The sequence below is a fragment of the Taudactylus pleione genome, unplaced genomic scaffold, assembly GCF_031769625.1.
Source record: "Taudactylus pleione unplaced genomic scaffold, aTauple2 ptg000201l, whole genome shotgun sequence".
Classification (NCBI taxonomy): domain Eukaryota; kingdom Metazoa; phylum Chordata; class Amphibia; order Anura; family Myobatrachidae; genus Taudactylus; species Taudactylus pleione.
The window spans coordinates 8,095,082-8,122,894 of NW_028284603.1; the positions used below are offsets into that span (position 1 = coordinate 8,095,082).

Here is a 27,813-nt window from a genome sequence, read left to right on the forward strand (position 1 = left end):
CTTGCCTGCTGGTGGTAGGAACTTAGGTTTCTCAGTCTGCCAGCAGGTCAGCCTCGGCTTCCTTGTGGTCTGATCCCTTGCTGAGCCAGGCTCAGACCTGCCCTCCCTTACCCTGCTGCAGCCACCCTCCCTCCTCCCCCCTCCCGGGCTCCAGCTGATCCAGTATTCCCCTGCAGCCTGCACAACTGCACACCCTACTGCAAGATGGCCGGATCCCTCGTTGAAAGGGAGACGATGGTAAGTGATTTAATTCATGCCCAAAATGCATAAGGAGAACAGGGACCGGCTGGCAGGGGAATGAGATGCAGAGGGAGGGACCCTGCATGACAGCCTCGTGTGCCAGCTGCACTGTGCCTGCTGTGACCCCCATGTACTGCTGCTTGCCCTCACCACGTCTACACACAAATACCTGTTGTTAGCAGCAGCACTAGTATTCTAGAACACAGACAGCAGCCAGTCACATTCCCACAGCTGACAGTGGCTTCTGCTGCAGCTCCCATGGTATTGCTTGACATGCATACACACAAGGCATTCTGTTTCTTTGCAATAAGCATTCAGGAAGGCTAATAACTGAATGTATCCTGTACATTTGGAATGATAATCTGGTAGCTCTCATCCTAGGCAACTCCAAAGCTCCATGACTAGCCCACCTGCCAAGATGCTTATCTATTATACATTTATAAACATTTCCTCATATAGCACTAGCAGATTCCGTTGCGCTTTACAATTGGGAAGAACACAATACCAGTGGATTCTGGATCTACACTTCCTTTTGCACAAGAATGCTGTTATTATGACTAGTCACGTGTTATTGCTGGTTGGGGTGTATTTTGCTCTATTGATATTTACTAAATGTATACTGTCTAAGGATTTTGCATTCGAGAGAACCGCTGTTTTTAATACTGTTTGCGAAACGTTTGTGAAAGAATAAATAATTTGACATATTCAACAACCGCATATTATACTGAAAAGAAGCGATCTTTGGATATTTATAGAACAGCTCAGACAGCAAAGTCTTTTATCCTAGCAAGTCCAGATATTTATTGCAAAGATTTATTGTCTGAGCTACGGAATAGAAATATTTATATTCGGTAATTACATCTCACTAGCTAAATTTACAATGTTTTTAAAATACATATGTGTTTCTTATTATTGTCAGCAATGGTGTGATTAATCTGGTGTTTTTTTTAAATATTTGTTACTGCTTTTATATTCTCTTGATTAATTAAACCGCATTGATTAAATCAGTATATCTCCCAGGGATGAGCTCCCTGAATTGCATAAATAATTAAGTTACTCTGATTAGCACAAGTGGGAATGTATTTGTGTCATATTTATTGCAGCGATGTGAAGGACATCAAAGAAACTTTTGAACATATCTTTTCTTCGCTCTATATAAAAGTCCCCGGTTTAGGGGTCTGTCTGTTCGTTCTAGCTAATCTCTTGAACCAGTGGATGGATTTTTGATGGGGTTTTCACTGTACTATACAGCATTGGTCGAGGAGGTTTAGGTGTATAAACCATTCATCTGTGACAAAAAGGTGCAGAGCAGTGGCGATTTTAGTGAAGCAAATCACAGAAACGAATCTTGCACCAAGCTGCTGTATAGGAGCTGGGCGGGGTGCGGAAACAGCAAGAGAGCATCTAAAACTGAGGCTTCGGAATGAAGCAAGTCCCCGAAACAACTATTATGGTGTATGAGTGACTGACTGTTGTTGCAGGGCCATGGGCTGTGCTCTGATTGGTTCTCTGAGACAGTGAGACCCAATTAGAGATAGCAATGTGCCCTGTTGCTTAGCAGCAGCCTAGAGAGGGGAGGGAGTTGGACTGAGCAGGGTCACGTCTGAGGCAGACAGAGAATGAGAGACTGTCTCCAACGAACTCATAAAGATGCACTGATGCAGACACAGTAGCCAGGGGAGGCATAGGTATCAGGAATTAAAAAACAAACAACTATCAGAACACCACTTAATGATTTCCATTTGATGGTGAGAAACATTGGACCGCCACCATCAAATGGTAAAAACACTACCAGAACAAATAAAGAGTGATAATCAGTAGCCATCGGATTCCAATGTCCATCCCTATACTGAACCTGCAGGCTGACTGCAGTCACCACTCCTCCACCATAAAGTGGTCTGTCTTCAGCGTGATGTTTCCACACAGCCACACGCCCTCTTCTAACAGGAGGCACCTCCCATGGAAGTCAGCGCTGTTCTCGGAGAGGGAGAGAAAGCTCAATAGGAAGCCCAGGAAATACAGGGTACATTGTGCAAAGAGGACATTGCTCATCACCATGTTTGGCAGCTGGGGAGGAGTTGCGCATGGAGGCTGCGGAAATATGCAGAGGTGCCACAGCCCCGGGGACATGGTGCATATAATGCTTACGCTAGCTGCAATACAAATCGCTTATCCATTATCCTCCTGCATTTCCCTGCACATCTCAGGGGCCAGGCCCCACCCAACAATAGGGCACCAGCAGTGGGGGTTGTGATAGTGGTGAGATGCAGGGGGCAGGAGTAAGAAGCAGGGGGTTGTGGTGAGATGCAGGGGGCTATGGAAAGAACCCATGACAGGAGTGAGTAGCAGGGGCTTGTGGTGAGATGCAAGGGGCTGTGGTGAAATATAGGATGCTGTGGTGAAATGCAGGGGGCTGGAGTGAGAGGCAGGAGCCTGTTGTGAGATGCAGGGGGTAAGAGTAAGATGCAGGGGACTGTGGTGACATGCAGGAGACTGTGGTGACATGGCGTAGGTTGTTATGAGATCCAGGGGTCTGTGACAAGATGCACATGTCATACTTATGTACATGTGATTTCTTAGTTTTTTTTTTTATTATTGAATTTGCAAAAAAACTTTTACACGTTGTCATTATGGGATATTGGGCCTGATTCAGAACCGCTCGCGAGTGCTGAACGCTCGCAAGCGGGTCGATGTTGGCCCAGTGCGCATGCGCACGACGGAGGGGCTCCGTCGTGCGCATGCGCGAGACCCGGATAGCGATGGGCAAGCCGTCGCTACGGGTCTCACTACAAAGGGGGCGTGCTGTCGATGTTGAGTGACAGCACACCCCCTTTGGTGGGCGTGCCGGGGGCGAGGCTGCCCAGCCAAGGGCGAGGCTGCCCAGACGGGGGCGAGGCTGCCCAGTGATGTCAGTGGGTGGACTTCTTGCTCTGTAAGAGCAAGAAGTCCACTGGGACTTGCGGCAACAAGACCCTACCACAAGGGTCTCGTCACAAGTCCGATGGTCGCGATGGTCTTGACCATCGTGACCATCATCCTGGCCACTCGCACTAGCTGTGGGTGGTCACCCACAGCTATGCGAACGGCCAGGAGGCCGCTCTAAAAATACAATAGGCGGGCACTGATTCAGAGCGAGCGCTCTGAAAGAGCGTCCGGCTCTGAATCAGGCCCATTGTGTGTAGAATTTTGAGGACAAAAATGAAATTATTCCATTTTGGAATAAGGCTGTAACATAACAAAATGTGGAAAAAGTGAAGTGTTGTGAATACTTTCCAGATGCACTGTATGCTTGGTCACAAGGACTGGACTGCATATTATACACTGGCTACCAGGGACTAGACTTTAGAGTAAACACATGGCCACCAGGGAATGATTGATATGTGTATACAGTACTGTGCAAAAGTTTTAGGCAGGTGTGAAAAAAATGCTGCAAAGTAAGAGTGCTTTCAAAAATAGTTTATTTTTATCAATTCAGAAAATGCAAAGTGAATGAAGAGAAGAGAAATCTAAATCAAATCAACATTTGGTGTGACCACCATTTGCCTTCAAAACAGCATCAATTCTTCTAGGTACACTTGCACACAGTTTTTGAAGGAACTCGGCAGGGAAGTTGTTCCAAACATCTTGGAGAACTAACCACAGATCTGCTGTGGATGTAGGCTTGCTCACATCCTTCTGTCACTTCATGTAATCCCAGACAGACTAGATTATGTTGAGATCAGGGCCTTTATCCTGGTGAACTGCGTATGCGCAGTGGACTCCGGGCAGACGCTAGTACCTGGAGTCTACTGCTGCTATCAGTGTGCTGACGGCAGCCCTTACACAGAGGACACATGTTACTTGGTAGTTCACCTTGAAATTACTATAACACGCTAAGGGGTCTATGTACTAAGCCTTGGAGAGAGATAAACTCAAGAGAAATCAGCTCCTAACTGTCACATCACAGGCTGTGTTTGAAAAATGAAATTTAGGAGCTGATTGGTTGGTACTTTATCTCAGTCCACTTTATTTCTCTCCAAGGCTTAGTACATAGACCCCTGAATATGAAGAGGTTAGCATGTATCTCAATAAAATTCTGCATCTTAGGGGACAATTCAATTGTTTTGCGAATATATGCAAATAGCGCCTGACAGAGCAATTCAATTGTTTCTCCGTTCTGGTGACAATTAGTATTTAACGTGCCTAAAAGCACCGGGTTTAGCTGCGCAAAGCAGCTGAATCCATCTAAAGAAGTGGTTAAGGCACTCAAACCACCACTAGGGCGCCCAAAACAATGGACTGTTATGGAGGCTGCGAGAAGAAATGTGTCGCCCCACGGCTTTAGTTATCCAAATGGAGAAACAATTGAATTGTTCCGTCGGACGCCTATTCGTATAGACGCCCAGCGTGGGGCGTGCAGAGCAATTGAATCACCCCCATACAGAGGTATTCAATTAAACCCAGCAGCATGTCATTTTTCAATTACAATTTATATTCTTGTGCCCTAGATTTCTATTATGTAGACATCTGATATGAGTTTCAGATTACTTTTATGTTTGTTGCAGAGAACTTTTTAGAAGTTGCATGCCGATATCTCAGACATGATTGCTGGAATCATTGCTGCTCCTGCGAAATGAGCTCCCCCAAATCAGCCTTTTTCAAAGTCAGTGAGGTCTCTACTGGCTGCCATGTTGGCCTTAATTAAAGACAGCAGCATAAATTAATTATAATACACAAGTGACATGAATAGTGTAAATCAGGGGTATGCGGCCTCAAGCTGCTGGGGAACTACACATCCCAACATCTCCTGCCACAGTTTTAACATGCCCTAATAGAAAAACTGTTGCAGGGCATGCTGGGATGTGTAGTTCCACAACAGCTGGTGGGCTGCAACTTGAATACCTATGCTGTAAAGTATTCTGTAAAGTCTTTCCTTATATTTGGAAGGTATAATGTCACTGCAGTGAGATATAACATTGGGCTATATTTGGTAAGCAGTGATGTCACTTATTACAAGACGCATTTGAAAAGTGTTCCATGATGGAATGTATAACTGTCTGGAGGGGCAAAATACACCAAGATATGAGAAGCATCTTATGCAAACATCTGTCACCTTGGAGTTCCATGGCTTAGCAATTAGCTTGCAGAATTTTATATGGCCACACAACTTTTCAGGACCTTATATTTCATCGGGAGAGGCGGGTGGGGGGGGGGTGATAATTAGATCCATTATAATGTACATCAGAGCAGCTTACTCACCTGCACTCACTATAGACTGGAAGGTGATGCTACTTGAACCTTGACCCCGACTGTCAGCTGATGTGCCACCATTGTTTCTGCAAACCTCAATTATCTGGCAGTGTGCAACCTCTCCCAGTCAGTTGCTCTACTCTGCTCATTGTCAGGTAGTGGGAAGAAATGGGGCTTCCCGACAAAACAGCTGACAACAGGAGCTATGGATCGATAGATTCAGCAACTGGTCTGTGTTGAATGCAACTGGGAATTTTTATATTAACATGAAATCAGATGGGTAGCTTGAGTAAGTCTGTCTCCCTGTTTTATTATTGCTTACATATGTGTTTGTCAGACTATGAAGTCATCTATTAATGTTTATTAAAATTGGTGTATTAAAGAGAATAATGTACTCCCCCACAGTCAAGCATTATGGATATTAGGAGTCACCTTATGGGGGGTATCCACTTAGCGATATACAAACGAGAGCACGATTGCGACATTGCAATCGTGCTGTCGTTTGTATAGCTAGTGATGTGCCTAGACTGAATGTTCACTCGTTCAGTCCCGGCATATCCCTCATCGTCAGGTTGACCTGCATGTATGGGCGATGTCGGAAGCGACCCGCGGGCACGCGCATCGTGGGCCGCTTCCCTCCAAAACATGCCCGATGCATGCACGATGCATGCTCGATTTGCAAGCAATTGCACGATAACGACATCGTTATCGTGCAATCGCTTGTTTAAATCGCTAAGTGGATACCCCCCATTAGACTTCCACTTTCTCTAAGGTCATAAAACTCTTCAGTGACCTATAATATTGTTTATAATTTATAATAAATGCACCTAAAGGGGATTTTCTGTACACTTCGGCAGATTCTCGCATTTGCATATGAAAGTTAGTAGCGCTGTGGGCATTTGCGTGCATACATTTTCTGAGCATACGCAGAGCATATTCAGGCAAGATAGGCTGCATCAGCTCCAGAATAAGCAAAACATTATTTTTGGCACTGCACACCCCGCACCCATTATAGATACGTTCCTGCTTACATGAATCTTCTGCAATCGTGTGCAATTGGCGTATATTGTCATGCAGAAAATGCCTGAAAAATGTGAAACATTTTGTTTGTCTCGCAGCCTCTACCTACTGCCTTTAGCAAAAACTTTTCTGTATGCCGTGTGACTGTCACAAATATTGTCTGCGCAGATGTATAGTTTAATGTATAGTTGTGTGTAGATTACAGGGAATCAGTATGATATACCGTTGGCCGCATGGGCGGCGGTTCAAATCCCGACAGCGGAAGCCCAGCAGTGAAGATCCCGACAGGTAAGTATTTTTTCTATTTACTAACCTAATCTCCCCCCCCCCCCCCTAACCTTAACCCTAACCCCCTTCTAAGTGCCTAACCCCCCCCTTCCCCGCAGCCTAACCCAAAGTCTCCCGGCGGGGGGTGCTAACCCCCTTTCCCCTAGCCTAACCTCCGGGGGGGGTGCCTAACCCTAAGTCCCCCCCGGGAGCCCTAACCTAACCCTCTCCCCCCCGTGCGGCTGTCCACACCCGGTGCCCGGCTTACCTTCGATCGGTAAGCCGGGTATCGGGCTCCCGGTGTAGGTCTAATGACAGGTGTTGGGATTTCAACGCCGGTCATTAGACACTTGCCGGGATTAGACAGTCGGGATGCCGACGGTTGGCATTTAGACGGCCGGCATCCCGACTACATCCCGATTACAGGACCACTTTAATTTGCACAGAGAAAAGTAAGAAACATGTTTTTCTAATTATTACTGCATAGAAAATGACATTTATTATTACTATGAAAATGACATTTAGAAACGTGGCCAAACCGCAGATTGACATTTTTTTCTTTTAAATGTCATCAAGTTAATATTGGGATCATGTAACAGCAATAAAGTGTAGAGATCGGTCCTGCAATGTGTATAAACTGTGTTCTTAGGTGACTGCTATTTATACCACCCAGAATCACCAGGCATAGTACTTCTGTATCTGAAATCCCAGTGATGTCACCACATCAAAAGGGAATCCCAGCTATCTTGCCTGCGATACCTTAATCAGCTGTACTATGCAACACATTACTATTAAATCCACAAGGACCTGTATTGTAGTAGCTAGTAACAAATGTGACTTATTTGAGTGCGCGATGACTTTCAAAGATCTGCAAAAATAAATAAATGTAAAAAAAAATAGCGTCGAAAAAAATAAAATAGAAATGTTTTACATACATTTCTGATCCTTCCCCTATAACACTCTAAGGGGTATATTTACTAAAGTGAGAGTTTTTAGAAATGGAGATGTTGCCCATAGCAACTAATCACATTCTACTTAATATTTACCTAGCACCTTCTAGAAGATAATAGCTGGAATCTGATAGGTTGCTATCGGCAACATCTCCACTTCTAAAAACTCTACTTTAGTAAATATACCCCTAAGACCTTGATTAAAAGTTCACGGATTTTCTACTCTTCTGTTGTGAGAACTAGACTAATACATTTTCTGCCCCCCTTTCAATAAAAATAAAACAAGTAAGATTTGCTGGAATAACATAAAACCCATAGAAACCAATGCAAAGTAAAACAAAAATAATCTACAATACTTCAATCCTGAAGAGTTAAGTTAAGGGAAGATGAATATTGATTTTTTACCAAATTAAAATGAATTAGAATTTACATTAGGCAAAATACAAATAAAATAAAGGAATGTTTCTTTGGCAGTTACCAAGGAATAACTTTAGATAAAAGCAACGCGCATTTGTAGTGCCCTTAATTTACTTAGTGCTAGAGGAAAATAAGTATTTGATTTACAGAAAGTGTAGTTTTCCTGTTTCTACACCTCACACTTACCAAATCCAAAGCATATATCTTCCACTTATTTTATCACAGCATTTATCTACAGTATATTGTGTGAAGATTTAAGGGGCCTATCCATTACCCGACTCTGAACAATCTGACCAAAACCAGGAGGTTTTGGTCGCATTGTTCAGAAAGTTGAACGGATAGCCGTCAAGGACCAGTGATGCGCGTACATGCCAGGTCCTCGCCGACCCCAACTATCTGCTGAACATGGCAGTCAACCTGACGATGCTCGTCAGGTTCTGCATGTTCAGAGATAGGAGGTCGGGCTCCTGCACTGAATGAAGTTCAGTGAACGCCGTTCAGTGTGGGCACCGTACCTCGCGTCCTGAAGGTCTGAACGCTAGATGTTCAGTTTTTCAGGTCGCCTAGTGGATAGGCCCCTTTACATGTTCGTGTCTAGCACTGTGCAGTGATAATTAGGAGGTCAGTATGTGATATAATAAGGCATGCAGGGGAGCTGGACCTCTCTAAATATGACATTATACAAACAAGAATAATTATCATGGAGTCTATACACTCATAGACTATGAGAACCCCACTAGCTGGATATTCCTGTTCAGTGCATTACTACGGACGTCCGAGTAAAGTTTCAGGTGTTTTCTATGCTAGTATCAGGTACAGGATCAGCAGTCAGTGTGACTCTATGAGTCAGATATATCCCTTTATCTAAGTGTCATGTACAGTGTCGTTTTATTTCCCAGGGATCATATTGCAGGTGCTATATACTAGTAGAACAGGTACAAAGGTGGAAATATCTGTTATCTTTCCAGTAGGCTATCTGTATGGTTTGCTGTATATGGAAAGTGAAACATTCACAATCTCGACAGCAAGATAAAAAAACTTGTCTGGCACAATCTTATAATGGTGTTAGCAGGAGAGTCTGTCACTGTATACTACATAAACTTTCACTGCTTGGGCTTCGCTGTTACTGTTAATGACTGAGTCATGTTTTGTCTTTGCAGCAGCTGGACAGCAGGCGCCTGAGCAGTCCATTAGGATCACCGGTACAAGCTGAAGTCTTCTTTCCACGTCTGGTAACTTAATCATTTCATTTTTTATACATTCAACAAATTACAATTTGTTATTATTACTGATGGGTAGCAATCAGAGTAGTAGTAGATTTATGATATGATCTCCTGTGATAACGTATTGGGAGCTGTTCCGTGTTCCTGTGTACTGCCAATTGTCACAGAGAGACACGCAGCAAAGGATTGTGAGATGGTTTCTGATGCAAAATTCATATCTATCTATTTATCTATCTATCTATCTATCTATCTACAGTATCTATATCTATCTATCTATCTATCTATCTATCTATCAATCTACAGTATCTATATCTACAGTATCTATATCTATCTATAGTATCTATATCTATCTACAGTATCTATCTACAGTGTCTATATCTATCTGTCTATCTATCTACAATATCTATATCTATCTATCTATCTACATTATCTATATCAATCTATCTACAGTATCTATGTCTATCTATATATAGTATCTATATCTACCTATATACAGTATCTATATCTATCTGTCTCTCTATCTACAGTATCTATATCTATTTATATATCTATCTGTCTATCTACAGTATCTCTATCTATCTACAGTATCTATATCTATCTATAGTATCTATATCTATCTTTCTACAGTATCTATATCTATCTGTCTCTCTTTCTACAGTATATCTATCTATCTACAGTATCTCTATCTATCTACAGTATCTATATCTGTCTATCTCTCTACAGTATATCTATCTATCTACAGTATCTCTATCTATCTATCTATCTATCTATCTATCTATCTATCTATCTATCTATCTATCTATCGTATCTAGCTATCTATCTACAGTATCTCTATCTATCTATCTATCTATCTATCTATCGTATCTAGCTATCTATCTACAGTATCTATATCTGTCTATCTATCTCTCTACAGTATATATCTATCTATCTATCTACAGTATCTATATCTGTCTCTCTATCTACAGTATCTCTATCTATCTACAGTATCTATATCTATCTATCTCTCTACAGTATATCTATTTATCTATCTAGCTATCTATCTACAGTATCTATCTATCTATCTATCTATCTATCTATCTATCTATCTATCTATCGTATCTAGCTATCTATCTACAGTATCTCTATCTATCTATCTATCTATCTATCTACAGTATCTATATCTATCTATCGACAGTATCTATATCTATCTATCTATCTATCTATCTATCTATCAATCTACAGTATCTATATCTACAGTATCTATATCTGTCTCTCTATCTACAGTATATCTATCTATCTACAGTATCTCTATCTATCTACAGTATCTATATCTATCTATCTCTCTACAGTATATCTATTTATCTATCTAGCTATCTATCTACAGTATCTCTATCTATCTATCTATCTATCTATCGTATCTAGCTATCTATCTACAGTATCTCTATCTATCTATCTATCTATCTATCGTATCTAGCTATCTATCTACAGTATCTATATCTATCTATCTAACTATCTACAGTATATATCTATCTATCTATCTACAGTATCTATATCTGTCTCTCTATCTACAGTATATCTATCTATCTACAGTATCTCTATCTATCTACAGTATCTATATCTATCTCTCTACAGTATATCTATTTATCTATCTATCTAGCTATCTATCTACAGTATCTCTATCTATCTATCTATCTATCTATCTATCTATCTATCGTATCTAGCTATCTATCTACAGTATCTCTATCTATCTACAGTATCTATATCTATCTATCTATCTATCTATCGTATCTAGCTATCTATCTACAGTATCTCTATCTATCTATCTATCTGTCTATCTACAGTATCTATATCTATCTATATCTATCTATCCTATCTATCTATCTATCTATCTATCTATCTATCGTATCTATCTATCTACAGTATCTCTATCTATCTATCTATCTATCTATCTATCTATCTACAGTATCTATATTTATCTATCTATCTATCTATCTATCTATCTATCTATCGTATCTAGCTATCTATCTATCTGTCTCTCTATCTACAGTATCTCTATCTATCTATCTATCGTATCTATCTATCTATCTATCTACAGTATCTATATTTATCTATCTATCTATCTATCTATCTATCTATCTATCTATCTATCTATCGTATCTAGCTATCTATCTATCTGTCTCTCTATCTACAGTATCTCTATCTATCTATCTATCTATCTATCTATCTATCTATCTGTCTATCTACACAGTATCTATATCTATCTATCTATTTATTTATCTATCTATCTAGTACATACAGCTCATGCTCAAGGCATCATTAACTCAGAATTCTAATTTCACTGGAATCGAACTCTTATGACTATTCTGCTGCGTTTTGCAGGAAGAGTAAAGTGAGAGGCGTCTTTTATGAACTAATAAAAATGAATATCCCGCATCTGCATGTGTTTTCTTATTCAGCTTATGCTGCTTGTGATAAAATAGCTTGCAAAATTCTTGTGGTCATAGACGTAAACACAGGGCCTGATTCAGATTCGAGAATAGAGTAAGATAGAGTAAGTAACTGTGCATCTTGGTAAAACCATGCTGCACTGCAGGTGGGGCAGATTTAGAGAGATTTAGATTTGGGAGGGGTGTGTCCAAATCTCACTCACCAACTTTCTGGCTGCCTCCTTCGTTAGGGTGCAGCCAGGTCGGTGCAGCAGGGGGTATGGCGGCGGTATAAGTGGGCGGAGCAGGGGTGTGGGGGCACGATTGCATCATCGTGGCCCCACCCCCAGCTTTACAATGCCACTATTATCAGCATTGTAAAGCAGTGGGTGTGGCTACGATGACGTGATTTATAGCGTCATTGCCCCCCCAGCCTTTCCTGGGAGAGTAGGCATCCATGGTCCAAACTGCGATCTAAATTGCAGTGTAAAAATAAAGCTGTGCAGTATTTGTGGGCTACATGCAAAAGCAGCTAGTATGCAAAAAATAACGCTATTTAAAGGAAAGGGGAAAAAAAAGAGTTGCGCTGTCCTGTCTTAATTATAGAGAAAGCGAGCCAAGATTTTCAAATAATATTACATTTATTAAAGATTAGTAACAACTAAAAATAAATCCATTTATAAAGACACACAACATATAAAGTTAAAATGGAGCTTAAATCTCTCTAGTCAAGTGTGACTACCAGGTGAGCATAGTATATGATTAGACACAATGTTACTCTGCACACATATCCTGTAGCAATGTAAACAGAATTGTAACACATTACTCACAGTAATTCACACAGATTATGGGGTTTATTTACTAACAGGTGAAAAGGGTAAAAAACTAAAAAGACAGTGAAAATCCCTGTACATATCACTTCTCAACATGTACTAAAAGATTTTCACTTCTTTTTCTCTGCCTGCGTTAAGTTCTGACATGCATATTGCAGTGCCATAGGCTGCTATGGCGGCGATATGTCCCTAAGGTGTTACTAAAGTGTGATATGAGTCACTGCTAGCACTTACCTCCAGCGCTGGCTTCGCCTCTGAGAGCTGCCGTTATCTGCCCTCTCTGCAGTGCAGACTGCAGAGCAGAGGTCGGTTCTATGCTGTTAATTTTGATCATTATAAATAAAGTTCTTCTGCTGTTTTGAAAAAAAACCCTCTGTTGAAGCTGATCAGGTGGTCACTGTGTGACCCCTCCGTGCAGTGCAGGTCGGGGTTAGGTCTAGACTAGAGAGCTCTAATGGACCTGTGACACCACACCCACGTGACCCGGCATGAAAGGGGGAGGGGCGGGGATGCTAACGGGGGATCAAAAATGTCCCCTCGCGGGCTCACTGCGCTCGCCACGCTTTGGGCACGGTGGCTCGCTATGCTCGCCACAAATATTTATTCCCCCTCTATGCCCACGTGGATGGTAACACAGGAGCGGTCCAGCCCTCCTGCAGCAGTCACGTGGCTGCAACGTCACAGAGGTCCTTTCTCCACATAGGATCTAGCATCAACCGTGCAGGCGGCTCCCAGCTGATCGGGGCTTCTTATCTCTATTCACACAAGGTAAGTAACCCTTCAGGAGTGCGCTGTGTGCCGTAGCTCTCACCGCAGAGAGGGTGACTTTACGATCACCCTCTTCGGCAGGAGCTGCAATAGCTGCCTCCTGCTTCGCAGCGGTAGCAGGCGAAGAAGGAGGGACTGTTTCTCAGTGAAAAGTGGCATCTTAGTAAATAGACCTGTGAATATTTCACACCTCTGAACCAATTGTTCTGAATAAAAAGACATTTAGAAAGACAAATCGACAGATAGGCAGATCTTGATGTATTGATTCAATGTCCAATCAGTATTATGACAAGTGATGAATCCAAAAAGTGATTATCCAGTTATAGTCAATTGTCTGACTCAAAAATTAATCCACTCATTAAAGGAATAATTATTCCCACTTTAGTCAGTCATATAAATTGGTGTAAATTTCAGGCATTAGTAGGCCCCTTATATAAGTGTTTATCGGTCTGCTGACCATCCCAACAGTCACTTACTGCCACAATAATTACAGTATGTAGCTCGGTATTCCAAAAATCGGCAATAAACTTAACTGCTCACCCAAATGTATGTATAGGCCTGACACCGCCGGGTGTCACCACGGGTCCAAGCTCCGTCGCCACCCCCTATATGTACGGTGAGCAGGGGTCTCCAGCGTCTGTGCTTTCCGTATAACGGAGAGCTATCCTGCTGCAATCGTTGTAAGCAGCAGTGTGTAGCCGCGAGTCTCTCCGCTTTCACGGTCTGTTGGGTATAGCAGAAAAGGCAGCAGCACGTTGATATGCACTGCAATGATGTGCCGTGTAATGCCGGCCTGCTGCTGATATCCAGTATGCAGCAGGGTTAAGAGTGACAGCTCCAATAGAAGTACAGTGCATTTGGAAAGTATTCACAGCTCTTCACTTTTTCCACATTTTGTTATGTTACAGCCTTATTCCAAAATGGAATAAATTCATTTCTGTCCTCAAAATTCTACACACAATACCCCATAATGACAACGTGTAAAGTTTTTCTTTTAGATTTTTGCAAATTTAATTAAAATAAAAAACTAAGAAATCACATGTACATAAGTATTCACGGCCTTTGCCATGAAGCTCAAAATTGAGCTCAGGTGCATCCTGTTTCCACTGATCATCTTTGAGATGTTCCTACAGCTTAATTGGAGTCCACCTGTGGTAAATTCAGTTGATTGGACATGATTTTGAAAGGCATACACTTGTCTATATAAGGTCCCACACTTGACAGTGCATGTCAGAGCACAAACCAAGCATGAAGTCCAAGGAATTGTCTGTAGATAGGAATGTCTCGAGGCACAAATCTGGGGAAGGGTACAGAAAAATATCTGCTGCTTTGAATGTCCCAATGAGCACAGTGGCCTCCATCATCCGTAAATGGTGGAAGTTTGGAATCACCAGGACTCTTCCTAGAGTTGGACGGCCGTCTAAACTGAGCGATCGTGGGAGAAGCGCCCTAGTCAGGGTGGTGACCAAGAGCTAGGGATGTGCAGGCTTGGATTAGTTCAGATTTTCCAGCCAAGCTCGGATTTTTCCCGCCGAAAATCGGGTCTCAGAAAGAGGCAAAACGTCATCTTTCATTGACAAACATCATCTTTCATGGATCCATTTTATCCAGGAATGATGATGTTTGTCCATAAAAGATGATGTTTTGCCTCTTTCTGAGACCTGATTTTTGGCAGGAAAAATCCGAATTTGGCGGGAAAATCTGAACTAATCCGAGCCTGCACATACCTATCAAGAACCCGATGGTCACTCTGTCAGACTAAATTTTCTGGTCTGATGAGACAAGGATTGAACTCTTTGGCGTGAATGCCAGGCGTTATGTTCGGAGGAAACCAGGCACCACTCATCACCAGGCCAATACCATCCCTACAGTGAAGCATGGTGGTGGCAGCATCATGCTGTGGGGATGTTTTTCAGCGGCAGGAACTGGGAGACTAGTCAGGATAGAGGGAAAGATGAATGCAGCAATGTACAGAGACATCCTGGATGAAAACCTGCTCCAGAGTGCAGACGGAACAAGTCCGGCAGGCGGAAAAGTATCGCAGGTGCAAAACTAATTAGAGGCCTCATTTACTCACGAGTTTTATCACCAAAACGAGTGATAAATTTCACTGTGTATGATAAATGGTGCTCCAGCCAATCAGCTCCTAACTGTCAACTGTTAGAAAAATGACAGTTGGGAGCTGATTGGTTGGAGCACAATTTATCACACACAATGGGGACGATTCAATTCAACGCAATGTAAATAGCGCCGGGAGATAGCTCCCGGAGCTATTCAATTCATTGCGATGTTAGGTCGGGGAAGGCTCGTTTTTCGCGCCTTAAACAGGGTGTTTAGGCGCGATAACGGGCATTCCCCGACCTAACTTCCCGGTGCGAGGCTGAAAACAGCCTCGCGCCGGGACTTTTGTCGGATTTCTTCTCTCATCCCCGGAGGGATGAGAGAAGAAATCATTAGTCGGACTTGGCAGCGCGGTGTATTGAATAGCTCCGGGAGCTCACTCCCAGAGCTATTTACATCGCGTTGAATAGAATCGTGCCCAATGAAATTTATCACTCGTTTTGGTGATAAAACTCGTTAGTAAATGGGGGCCTAAATACGTTGCAAACACATGTATCAGAGTATTCCTAAAAAAAGAAAGGGACATGTTCTAGGAAAAAGAGTCCTTGCCTAGTATACAGTATAACCATACCACCCAAGTATATTGCCAGTGTCAGTATATTGCCAGCGTCAGTATTTTTCTCAGTGATCCTATGCACTAAACTATTGAAAGAGCATGTTTATTTTTCTACCACCCCATTAAATTGACTGACAGTGTATGGGATTTAGTCCGTGTAATCACTACATAATAGTTTCTTTAGCTAGTACAAAAGTATTTAAGTGTATATACCCTTGTGTATTAACCAGTGTGATCCCTGAGCTGTGGGTGATGTGGTGTCTGTCTGTGCACACGTTTTTTTACCCACAAGTAACTGAACCTATTATTCTTTCAGACAATCCCTTTCTGTGGTCACATAAAAGGTGGCATGAGACCAGGGAAAAAGATCCTCATAATGGGAATAGTCGGCATGAACCCGGAGAGGTGAGACCACCACGGCGCAAACCTCATATTGATTTGCTATATCCCTGCAGCGTCTGTGGTTTGTTAATTAATAAAGTTAGGGCTGTACAAGAAATTATGTCACCATTCTTACTGTAGATCATGGTGCAACACCTTGGCCTCTAGGATCTTGTTGAATTCAGGGTCTGCAGTGTAAATGCAGAAGGATGGACTTTGGTAAGTGTCAGTATATAACATATATATATATATATATATATATATACATACATCTAAAAGAGCATATGCAGCTGATAGGATAGCACAGGAAGAAGAGGATGTAGTATATCATTTATCTGACACAACTTGCCAACATATTTATAGCTACATTTACAACTGTATTCCCCTTTACCCCAATCATTGGATTACTAATACTGGAGCACTTGGAACCGGATTCCTCACCAGATTTGGAATAACCACAATTCTTCCGCCTATAGCAGTGATATCCATGGCTGAGCACAGATGGATAAATCAAAATAACTGAAATACTAATTAAATCACTTGTGCTCAAGTATGGCTATCCTTAAAACCTGGACTGTTAGTGTGCCTTGAGGGCCGTGGTTGGGAACCCCTGTCCTATAGACTGCAGAATTTTATAAAATCAATTCAAGAAAAAGAGTTCTGATACTTGTCCCTCATACCTTAGATTCCTTTTGTACCTGTACTGCACCTGTCTGTTATGCCGTTCCTTCAATGTAACCCTAGTAAAAAGAACAGTACAATAAAGCTTGTGTCCTTTGTGTACAGTGAATATTAAAAACTATTCCTCACTTTTACCATTTTCCACATTTTATTTCTTACAATAAAAATGGTACTTATTCATGAATTTGTTTCGCTGATCAACACACATTGCTGTATTATAAAACTAGTTATAAATAATAAATAATAAGAATAAATGGTGACATAATTGACCGTCTTTGTTTTAATATTTCGTAGAAGATCTTTTAGTCCCAATTATAGTTGTGAGCATTTGGGTAAAGTCTCTATACGCCTTTGGTCAGTGTCCTGTTGCAGTATAAATCTCACAAGCCCTAGGTCTCTTGCAGATTGGACTGTATTTTGCTCCCTCCATTTTGCCCGCTCATTCGACAAGATTTTTAGTAACGGAAACAGAAGCATACCTTTTCCTATATTCAATCATCACCATGCTTTCATGGTAGTTATACAATTCTTGAGATGATGCACGTTGTTTGGCATTTGCCAAACTGTAGTTGAGATTTGATATGTTTCTTTCAGCAATGATTTTTTTGTTATACCACTCTCCTATAAACTTAGATTTGCAAAGTGGCTGGGCTTTTAATATTATTGCTTTGAATATTCTGTGATCTTCATGATGAAGCTCTTGTTGAGAAATGCACTAAGAAACTGATGTACAGTCAGAAAGTCTAATTGTATGCCAGCTGCCTCCAATCAATTTATTATGGGAAGTCTGAAGAAAATGAATTACACTAGGGTTTATGTTGGTGTAGGGTTTTGTTTAATTTTCGTTTATTTGACTCTGGAGAATATTTGTGTTGATCAGTGGCAAGAATTCCCAAATACATTCAGTTTTATTCCATGATGTAAGAAACAAAAGAATGCGAAAAATGTAAAAAGGGGTAGAATACCTTTTTATAGCTAATGTAACTGCAATTGTTTTATGTTCTCATCTTAAAATCCCCTTTGCCCCTCACCTGTGGTACAGAACCTAAAGGTCTTTCATATTTTCAGTTTTGACATCAGGCTGACTTGTGGGGACTCAGAAGATCCACCAGCCGATGTGGCCATTGAAATTAAAGCGGAATTTGCTGACAAGCAGCTGCTCCGAAATGCCTGTGTGTCTGGTGAGTGGGGAGAAGAGGAGGCACCAATTCCCTATTTTCCATTTATTGCTGATCAGCCATTCAGGGTAAGTAAATGTATGGCAAGGGTTTAAATCTTCAAGTTATTAAGTTTTATGTTAGATTTAACTGTCAACATTTTAAAAATAAATAGCAGCTTAGCAGCTCTTCTAACACACCCATGACTGAGTCCCCAACCACTCCATTAGGCATCCCAGACCAATTGCCACCCCTCTGTGAAGGTTTCGTCCAAATCCATCCAGTGGACGGCCCAGAACAGGCATCCAGGGTCAAAGTTCTGCCTAGCGTACACCAACGGGCGGTTCGACCGGGACGTCAACTGCCTAGTATGTCTTCTGGGATCCAATGTTACCACTCTTTTTAAGTTTTCGTCCAAATCCATCCAGTGGAAGGCTCAGAACAGGTTCCCCGAGTCAAAGTTCTGCTCACCATATACCAAAGGGAGGTCCGACCAGGACCCTAACCCCCCTAAAATCTGTCCAGGATCCAAATGGACCACCTCGCGTTGGTTTCATCGGAATCAGTGCAGGCGTGTCCGAATACATAGCCGGACAGACAAACAGACCAATGAATTTAATATATAAGATAAATTATGAGTCCTACAGAGGTATGATTATGAAAAAGCCCTCTATGCTGCATAATTTGTTTGGTCACTTTTTATGGTGAAAAAATAAATTGCTGTTTATTTCATGTGTGGATTGAGTGCCCTGATAGCGATGTAGTTATAATACCGGTAGTCGGGATGTCAGTATTAGGGTTAGGCACCACCCCCTCCCGGGATGGTTAGTTTTAGGGTGCGGGAAGGGGTGGTTAGGTTTAGGCACCCCCGGGGGGACTTAGGGTTAGATTTAGGCACCACCCCTGGAGTTTTAGGGTTAGACACCACCAAGGGAGAGTTAAGGGGTGGAGAGGGGAGGGTTAGCCTAATTACCAGCTGGTGCCGGGATTCTGATGTGTCGAGCTTCCAGGGTCTGGATTTGAACTGGCGGCTCTTCAGCTGCCGGTATTTCAATCCCATTCAACATGGCGCTGGAACCTGGGGACTACATGGTGTCATTGGACATACAGGACGCTTACCTGCATGTCCCTATTCTTTTGCGCCATCAACAGTTCCTCAGGTTTGCAATCCGCAGCGACCACTTCCAGTTTCGGGCGTTACCTTTTGGCCTGGCGACAGCACCACGGGTTTTTACCAAGGTGATGGCGGTCATGGCGGCTTCTCTGCGGCTGCAGGGAGTCCGCATGTTGCCGTACTTGGACGACCTGTTATTGGTGGCAGGATCTCCAGAGCTCCTGTTACGCCACTTGGACCTGACCATTGCACTGCTGTAACGGCACGGCTGGCTAATCAACTGGCAGAAGTCCACTCTAATCCCATCTCGGAGGATTCTGCATCTTGGAGCCTTATTGGACTCGGGACAGCAAAGGATCTTCGTGACGGAGGACAAGATCTCTGCTTTACAGTCAAGGGTGCGCAGTTGTCTGCACAGCCGCCGGGTGTCCCTACACTCGGCGATGAGGTTACTGGGCTCCATGGTGTCGGTGTTCGACATCGTGGAATACGCCCAGTTTCACTCCAGACCTCTGCAGCACCTGATCCTGTCCAAGTGGAACGGGCTGCCTCAGTCTCTGAAGTCCCAGACGATTGTGCTCACCCCGAAGTTCGCCTGTCCCTTGCTTGATGGTTACAGACGACCCACCTCAACAAGGGACGTCCGTTCTGGGTTCCAAATTGGGTCCTGTTGACGGACGCCAGTCTTCGGGGCTGGGGAGCGGTTTTGGGTCCACACTTGTTCCAGTGCAGGTGGACGCCGACAGAAGCGGAGCTTCCCATAAATATCTTGGAAATCCGTGCGGTCTTCAATGCTCTCCAGCAGGCACATCGGTTTCTCCAGGGTCACCCGGTACAGGTCCAGTCGGACAACGCTACCACCGTGGCCTACATAAACAGGCAAGGAGGAACCCGCAGTCGGGCGGCTCTCGTAGAGGTCTCTCGGATCCTGGTTTGGGCGGAGCGCAATCTTCCGGCCATATCAGCGGTCTTCATCCCGGGAGTGCTAAATTGGGAGGCGGACTTTCTAAGTCGCCAGGACGTTCATCCGGGGGAATGGTCCCTGCACCCGGACGTTTTTCAACTGCTGGTGGACAGGTGGGGTCTTCCAGAGATCGACCTCATGGCGTCCTGGCACACCAACAAGTTGCCGGTGTACGGGTCTCGCACAAGAGACGAAGGGGCGTCTCTGGTGGATGCTCTGTCCGTCCGGTGGACGTTTCCGGTTCGCATACCTGTTCCCTCCGGTCTCCCTTCTTCCACGGGTAATCCAGAAATTCAAACAGGAAGGAGGGACGCTCCTGTTGATAGCTCCCGCGTGGCCCAGACGGCACTGGTTCTCAGACCTTCAGGGTCTGTCCGTGGTCAGTCCTCTGCGGTTGCCACTACGACCGGACCTTCTGTCTCAGGGTCCTTGTCTTCACCCGGACCTGACTCGGCTGTCTTTGACGGCGTGGCTGTTGAGACGGCTATGCTGAGGTCCCGGGGGTTTTCCAGCTCTGTGGTGCGTACCATGTTGCGAGCTCGGAAACAGTCTTCCGTGAGGATATACCATTGCGTGTGGCATACGTTCTTCCAGTGGTGTCGACCGAGAGGTTATGCACCGCGGGAGTTTCGTCTGTCTCGGATTCTCGCCTTCCTACAAGCGGGACTAGATCATGGGCTTCGCCTTGCTTCTTTGAAGGTACAGGTTTCGGCCCTGTCTGTCTGGTTTCACCGTAGGATTGCTACAATCCCGGATGTGCGCACCTTTATGCAAGGTGTTGTCCGCATTCAGCCGCCCTTTGTTCCACCTGTGGCGCCTTGGGATTTGGCTGTGGTCCTGAGGGCTCTCCAAGGACCGCCGTTTGAACCACTGGGCTCAGTGGATCTTAAATGGCTAACAGCTAAGACTGTTTTCCTTCTGGCTATTGCTTCGGCCAGACGTGTTTCTGAGTTAGGGGCTCTTTCTTGTAGACCCCCTTTCTTGGTTTTTCATGGGAACAGGGCAGTGCTCCGCACTCGGCCCGAGTTTCTTCCCAAAGTTGTTTCCCAGTTTCTTGTTAACGAGGAAATCGTTGTTCCGGCCTTTAACTCACCGGGTCTTTCCGTGGGTGAGGCCTCTTTGGATGTTGTGCGGGCCTTAAGGACTTATGTTGACCGCACTTCTTCGTTTAGGAATTCGGACGCTTTGTTTGTCCTCTATGGCTTCCGTAAAAAGGGTTGGCCTGCTTCAAAGCAAACTTTGGCAGCCTGGATCCGTATGGCTATTTCTGAAGCTTATCTTCATGAAGGCCTGCCGGTTCCTCCTTCTGTGAAGGCTCATTCCACTAGGTCTGTGGGTCCTTCGCGGGCAGCTCGACGTGGTGCCTCTGCAGTCCAGATCTGCAAGGCTGCTACGTGGTCCTCTGTCCATACCTTCGTGAGGTATTACAGGTTTGACACCTTCGCCTCTCAGGATGCTTCCTTCGGGCGGCGGATTCTCCTTTCTGCACAGGAGCGTCCCCACCCTTAAAGGATACTGCTTTGGGACATCCCCAAGGTATCCTGTGTATACCCTATGGACCCTGAAGTAGAAAATATGATATGGTAAGAACTTACCCTTGTTATCTCTATTTCTACGAAGTCCATAGGGTTCCACAGGACTCCCGCCCTGTCGCACCTGTGCTGCAGATGGGCTTTGCTCTGGTCACTGGTTTTCCGTCTCCCTCTGGTGAGAATGTGATTCTTGCATGTGTCCAGATCTTTGTTCTCTCTCTTCCTTCTCCTCCTCCGGCCTATGGCTTGGTAACTAACTGAGATGCCTTGGCTCAGGGGCGGGGTATAGGAGGGGGACCTAGTGCATCCTGGGAGGCTGAAAGCTTAACTCTTTGGTGCCCGATGACTGACGTTACACCTATACCCCAAGGTATCCTGTGGAACCCTATGGACTTCGTAGAAATAGAGATAACAAGGGTAAGTTCTTACCATATCTCATATTATACACACACAAATATTGGGGGGAATTCAGTTACAGATGTGTCCTTATACAGCTTTGCTGCAGTCGAGCTAAAAAGCCCCTCTCGGCGTGCCAGGTCCTGTGAGACCCTGTTAGCACTGGGCATCTTCTTTGAGTCTTTTTTTGCAGAAAATGCATCTAAGTCACAATGTGATGCAACAGGAATGTAAGAACGCACTAGCAGACTGTGCTGAGAAAATCTGATATGTGACACTTGTATGTCTATGTGCGACTGAGTCTCTGAATCTGTATACAAAGTGCTACGATGCAGCGGCCGCAGCTTTTTTATTCCACGTTCCGTTGTGGTTCATATATAGACTCCGCTGCACACAGATATACAAGTGTCACATATCAAATTATCACAGCACAGTCTGTTGGTGCTTCCTAGCCGCAGCGCATTGTGACGTCCAACGCTAGCAGAGTAGCACTGGACCTGGCGGCTTACTCACAACAAGCAAGTCGCACTGTGTGGCATATTGAGGCTAGATGTATGAGGACATTTCTGTAGTTGCGGGACTTAACACTAGCTTTTAGCTTTCGGGTTAAAGCCCGGAGCTATCAAATTATATCCCGCTAACGCACAGTAAGGCAAAGTGCCTGGCGCTATGCACTTACCACGTACAGTTATCCCCAATGGTGCACTTAACACAAATTTCTGTTCACGCCCTCCTAAGATACGAGCAGAAATCTGCTTTATGTGCACCCTCGGGGCTTACCACAGGCAGTAATTAAATAGCTCCAGGCTTTTAACCCAGGAGCCAAAAGCCTGTGGTAAGTACCGCGGCTAATTGGATCCCCCCTTTGTGATTTCCAGAAATAGTTGAATATTATGGTAGAAATCTCTTCGGTACAGCATTCTGCTTGTGTGGGGACAAGTCTTGATCGCTGTTTAGATTAACCACCTAAGTATGCTAGACATTTTGCCAAGTACAGCCTATTTAAGACTAAGCACTCCCCAAGGCTAACCCCTAAGCAGCAAGAATAAATGTCATAAACTGATGTAATAAGTAGAAATAGCTGAGTTGTAATCATTGTTCTGCACCAATACCTTCATGCGTTACAGTCTGCTGCATTAATATAACCTGTAATATAACCTGTATAAAACTGAAAATTACATAGGGGTAGATGTATTAAGCTTTGGGGAGAAAGAGAGAGATAAAGTGGAGAAAGATTAATTACCAACCAATCAGCTCCTAACTGTCATTTTTCAAACACAGCTGTAAAATGACACTTAGGAGCTGATTGGTTGGTACTTTCTCTCTCCATTTTATCTCTTTCCAAGGCTTAGTACATCTCCCACATAATGAGGTGATTTGCATGTCAGTTCCCATAATTAATAGTTACTGAAAGCTGTAGGTTTCTTTTCAAGTTTTACCCCAAATGCCGCATGTTCCCAGGTATATGAGCACTAGAGTGTGAACAACAATTCCTTTTTACATTTTTTAAACAATTCTGTTGTGCAACAGTAATTATATCTTAACCCTGTTTTTTTCGTGAAAGTGTGAACATCAAAACCGTATTTGCTTATTTATTAACAAGCATTGATATCAATGAGGGGAATTCAATTGAATGCAATATTGAATAGCACCAGCAATGAGGGGTCTATTTGCTAAGCCTTGGATTGAGATAAAGTGAACAGGGATAATGTACCAACCAACTAGCTCCTAACTGTCATTTTTCAAACACAGCCTGTGACATGGCAGTTAGGAGCTGATTGGCTGGTGCTTTATATCCGTTCACTTTACCTCTATCAGAGGCTTAGTAAATAGACTCCTTATTAGTGCCCTGAGCTATTCATTTGTTTGCATCGCATCTGGCACTTACTGTAAGTCAGGAGCTGTAGTTTACTGCGCTTAATGACGGGTTTAGTCACGGTAAACGGCATTCTCCAACTTAAGTGCCGGGAGCGTTGCTGTTAGCTCACACGGCAAGTCGGCAACCAGTGCATCCTGCACTATCACAGCTGGCCAGCAGCTGTACCCAGTAACTATTAGTACCAGAACCTTGTGTTGAAAACTTATATAAATTGGATGGAGGACCATTACTACTAATGCTGGGCATACACTCTACAATTATCTGTCAAATCTGTCTGGTGGGAAGGAAAATCTGGTCCATTTTCTAGCGTTTGGGAGCAAATTTCTATTGTCATTTGCTCCCATACATTACCAGATTTTCATTCCAACCAGCCAGATTGGACAGATATCTGACAGATAATTGCATAATGTATGCCCAACATTAGAAAGAGCACTAATAATACCCCTTTTACACCGGAGCTAAAACCCAGGTTTTTGAAGGGTTAACCCGAGCAGCTCCCTGGTGTAAAAGGGGAGAGAGTTGGATCGCCGGGTTGAGTGACCCGGCAATCCAACCCAGGTAACTAGCAGGGTTTAACACGGGCGTAGCCCGTGAAACCATGCTGTGAGAACAGCGCACTCCGGGTCACAATGACCTGGAGTGCGCTGCTAGCCGGCCGATTGGTCCGGCTTCAGTGGCGCTTGGAGATGACGTCATCTCCAAGCGACCACTTTCACTCCGCAAAAGCCGGGTCTATGCAGACCCGACTGCGGTGTGAGCGGCGCTGACTCGGGAATATCCCGAGTCGGCGCCGGCAAAATTCCGGGTCTGATCCGGATAGGAACTTTGTTCCAACTCCGGGTCAGACCCGGAATTTAGGTGGAAAAGGGGTATTAGATTCACAAACATATTTGTTGAAAATTCAGGTGATTTGTATTTGAGATTATTGTGCACCTGTGGAGGAAGATATATTTCTACACACAGCAACCTTCCTGTCTATGAATGATTTAATAAGCCATTTGCGGTTTCACTGAACCAGCTGTGTGTACTTACACGTGCATGGCTTCAGCATTTGCTACCGGTAGGATCAACAAGGTACTGTAGCTTCAAGTAACGGGCTGGGGGTCTGATTCACTTCGGAACGCTATTGCGATTTGCAGCTGCGATTACGCACACAGGTCTGTTGGGAAAATATGCTAATGACTGCAATCGCAAAGCTATTCTAGAGATGCCCAAAGCCAGCACTACCACTATCTCACATCTGAAACACCTTGCAATCCTGCGTATACATCGGGAACATCGAGTAACATCGGCCCCTCACGCACATTTACAACAGGTCTCGCCTTACTCAGAAATTGCTAACCTCGTTGCACGCAGTGAGTACACAAGCTGTGTATGTTGTCGCAGTGGCTAATTTACGCCCGCCCATACAAAGGCGTTCAAATGGACAGGCATGCCTGCGTTTCTCCGATCACTCCCCCGTCACCACCCCCCAAACGCTGATACCCGTTTCTCCATCTGCGATGGCTTTGTATCTGCGTGGGTGATCGCAGTGCGACGCAATGCTAACTCGTGCACGCGCACTGCGGTGCATGCGCAGTACGCAGGAATCGGCCATCTGCATATGCTATCGCAATAGCGATCCTTGCTGAATTAGGCCCTGTGTGCTTTCTTCACTACTCCCCATTGAAGAACACTGCAGTCACTGCACCTAATTCAGATATGTACATAATGCTGATATTTAAGCAGATCACGCAAGGCCCCTGCACACATACACCAATTGTTTTGCAATTACGCTCGCACAGAAGATTCATGAAGATAATATATATATATATATATATATATATATATATATTTTTTTTTTATTTTTTTTATTTTAAGTACAGTTTCACAATAAGTCATAAATTATAAAACATAGAGAATAAGAACAGATGGTAAGAATTGCATCTAACATGCAAAAAAATTATTAACGCGTAGCTTGTTTATAATAAAGAATAGGGACATTACGGAAGATATGTATTTCCAAGGACAAATCGGCATAAATTAGCAGCTATACATGTCTGGGATCCTACAAGCAAGGAAAACATAGCTGATTGCTGAACATTAAATAAAGGTGCGTACACACGGAGCGATATATCGTTACGATATGAGCGATAACGATATCGTTCAACGATATATCATTCATATCGTTCCGTGTATATTCAAACAACAACCAACGATGCGCGCTTCCGTTGGACGATAACGATATCGTCCATCATGCCAATCTGGACAATATCGTGCATTTGCCATATGGGAGAACGACCGTTGGTCGTTCATCGTTCGTGAAATCGTTGGTGTGTAGATGAACAATATCGTTCATCCAGCACTCCAGGAAATTCAAGGGATATCATTCAGCGATATCGTTCGGTGAACAGAACGTCCCGTGTGTACCCAGCTTAAGTCTTTAAACTTTATACGTTTCTGGGATTTCTTTCAGTCTTCACCTTAACAAAACACAAATCACTAGCCCGGGACAAGCAATGTTCTCACTAGTTACACGGGGGAGATGTACTAAGCCTTGGAAAGTGATAAAGTGAAGAGTGGTAAAGTACCAACGAATCAGCTCCTAACTGTCATTTTTCAAACATCCTGTTAAGTGACAGTTGGAGCTAATTGGTTGGTACTTTATCTCTTTCCACTTTATCACTCTCCAAGGCATCTCCCACATCTCCCCCAATCTCTGTAATCTTTATGTTTTTTATGTACTTCTCTGGTGATTGCACAAGGAGTCACCACAATTGCTTATGGATCTATATGATGGTGTCATGAAGTGTTTTATACAGCTTTGTCATTCATTTATATATATATATTTTTTTATAGGTTGAGATACTTTGCGAGCATCCACGTTTCAGGGTATTTGTTGATGGACACCAGCTTTTTGACTTTTACCATCGTGTTGAACTACTATCCGCAATTGACACTGTTAAGATCAATGGAGATCTCCAACTTACGAAACTTGGTTGATGTCTAAAAAGAAGTGTCACCAGTGGACTAAGAGCACACACTCCAGGGGATATGAAGAGACAGCGTTTACTCCCTCTGCAATGACCTGGCGTCAACTCTGCAGGATTGCTGGACAGTAGAACCGCCGTCAGCCATTTTGTTTTTGGTATATCAGAAGTGGCTGGCTGTAAAACAGTTTCTAATGACTCGGATTACCCTTTTCACAATACAGAAGGTCATTTTATCATTATTTTTGCCATTTTTTTTTTTTTACTTGAATGAAAGGGCATTTGGAGGTAGTTTTTCAACTGTACGCTATTGTCACGGTTACAATTTCAGGGTGTCTACAAGCCAATCAATAACAGGAACACTGTTCATAGTAAATTTAGAGCGAACATATCAGTAATATTTGGATTGTTTTGTAGGGTTTAACTTGCAGAGCAAACTGAAGGTACTTACGTAGCAGGAAGACACAGTGCATTATTCAGAGTGCAGTAGTGCACATTTGAATGTTTGGAAGATGGGAGCAGTGTTTTGTCATGCCATTTGTAACAGTGCTATAGCCAGGGATACATTTGTCATTTGCATTGCTATTATGGTGTCCATGGTTGGTATCTTTATCCTTATGGCCATAAGTCCCATCATGCATTGGTGCTGCAGATACTTAGGGGTCTATTTACTAAGCCTTGGATGGAGATAAAGTCGACAGAGATAAGGTA

At 43.5% G+C, this 27,813-nt stretch overlaps 1 protein-coding gene across 1 annotated transcript; it reads left to right on the top strand.

The window, feature by feature from the left end:
• Window positions 1–27,813, top strand: LGALSL (galectin like). The gene is made up of 5 exons (XM_088477504.1): window positions 1–237; window positions 9,284–9,355; window positions 16,346–16,434; window positions 18,160–18,337; window positions 26,972–27,813. The coding sequence occupies exons 1-5, from the start codon at window positions 205–207 to the stop codon at window positions 27,113–27,115; spliced, it is 516 nt and encodes a 171-aa protein (XP_088333630.1). The 5' UTR covers window positions 1–204; the 3' UTR covers window positions 27,116–27,813.

What these genes read in the sequence shown, in the direction of transcription:
- LGALSL (XM_088477504.1), top strand. Translation starts at nt 205, where the DNA reads ATGGCCGGATCCCTCGTTGAAAGGGAGACGATG. An exon ending in TCGTTGAAAGGGAGACGATG is followed by an intron (nt 238 to 9,283) that starts GTAAGTGATTTA and finishes TTGTCTTTGCAG; the next exon opens with CAGCTGGACAGCAGGCGCCT. An exon ending in GTCGGCATGAACCCGGAGAG is followed by an intron (nt 16,435 to 18,159) that starts GTGAGACCACCA and finishes TCATATTTTCAG; the next exon opens with TTTTGACATCAGGCTGACTT.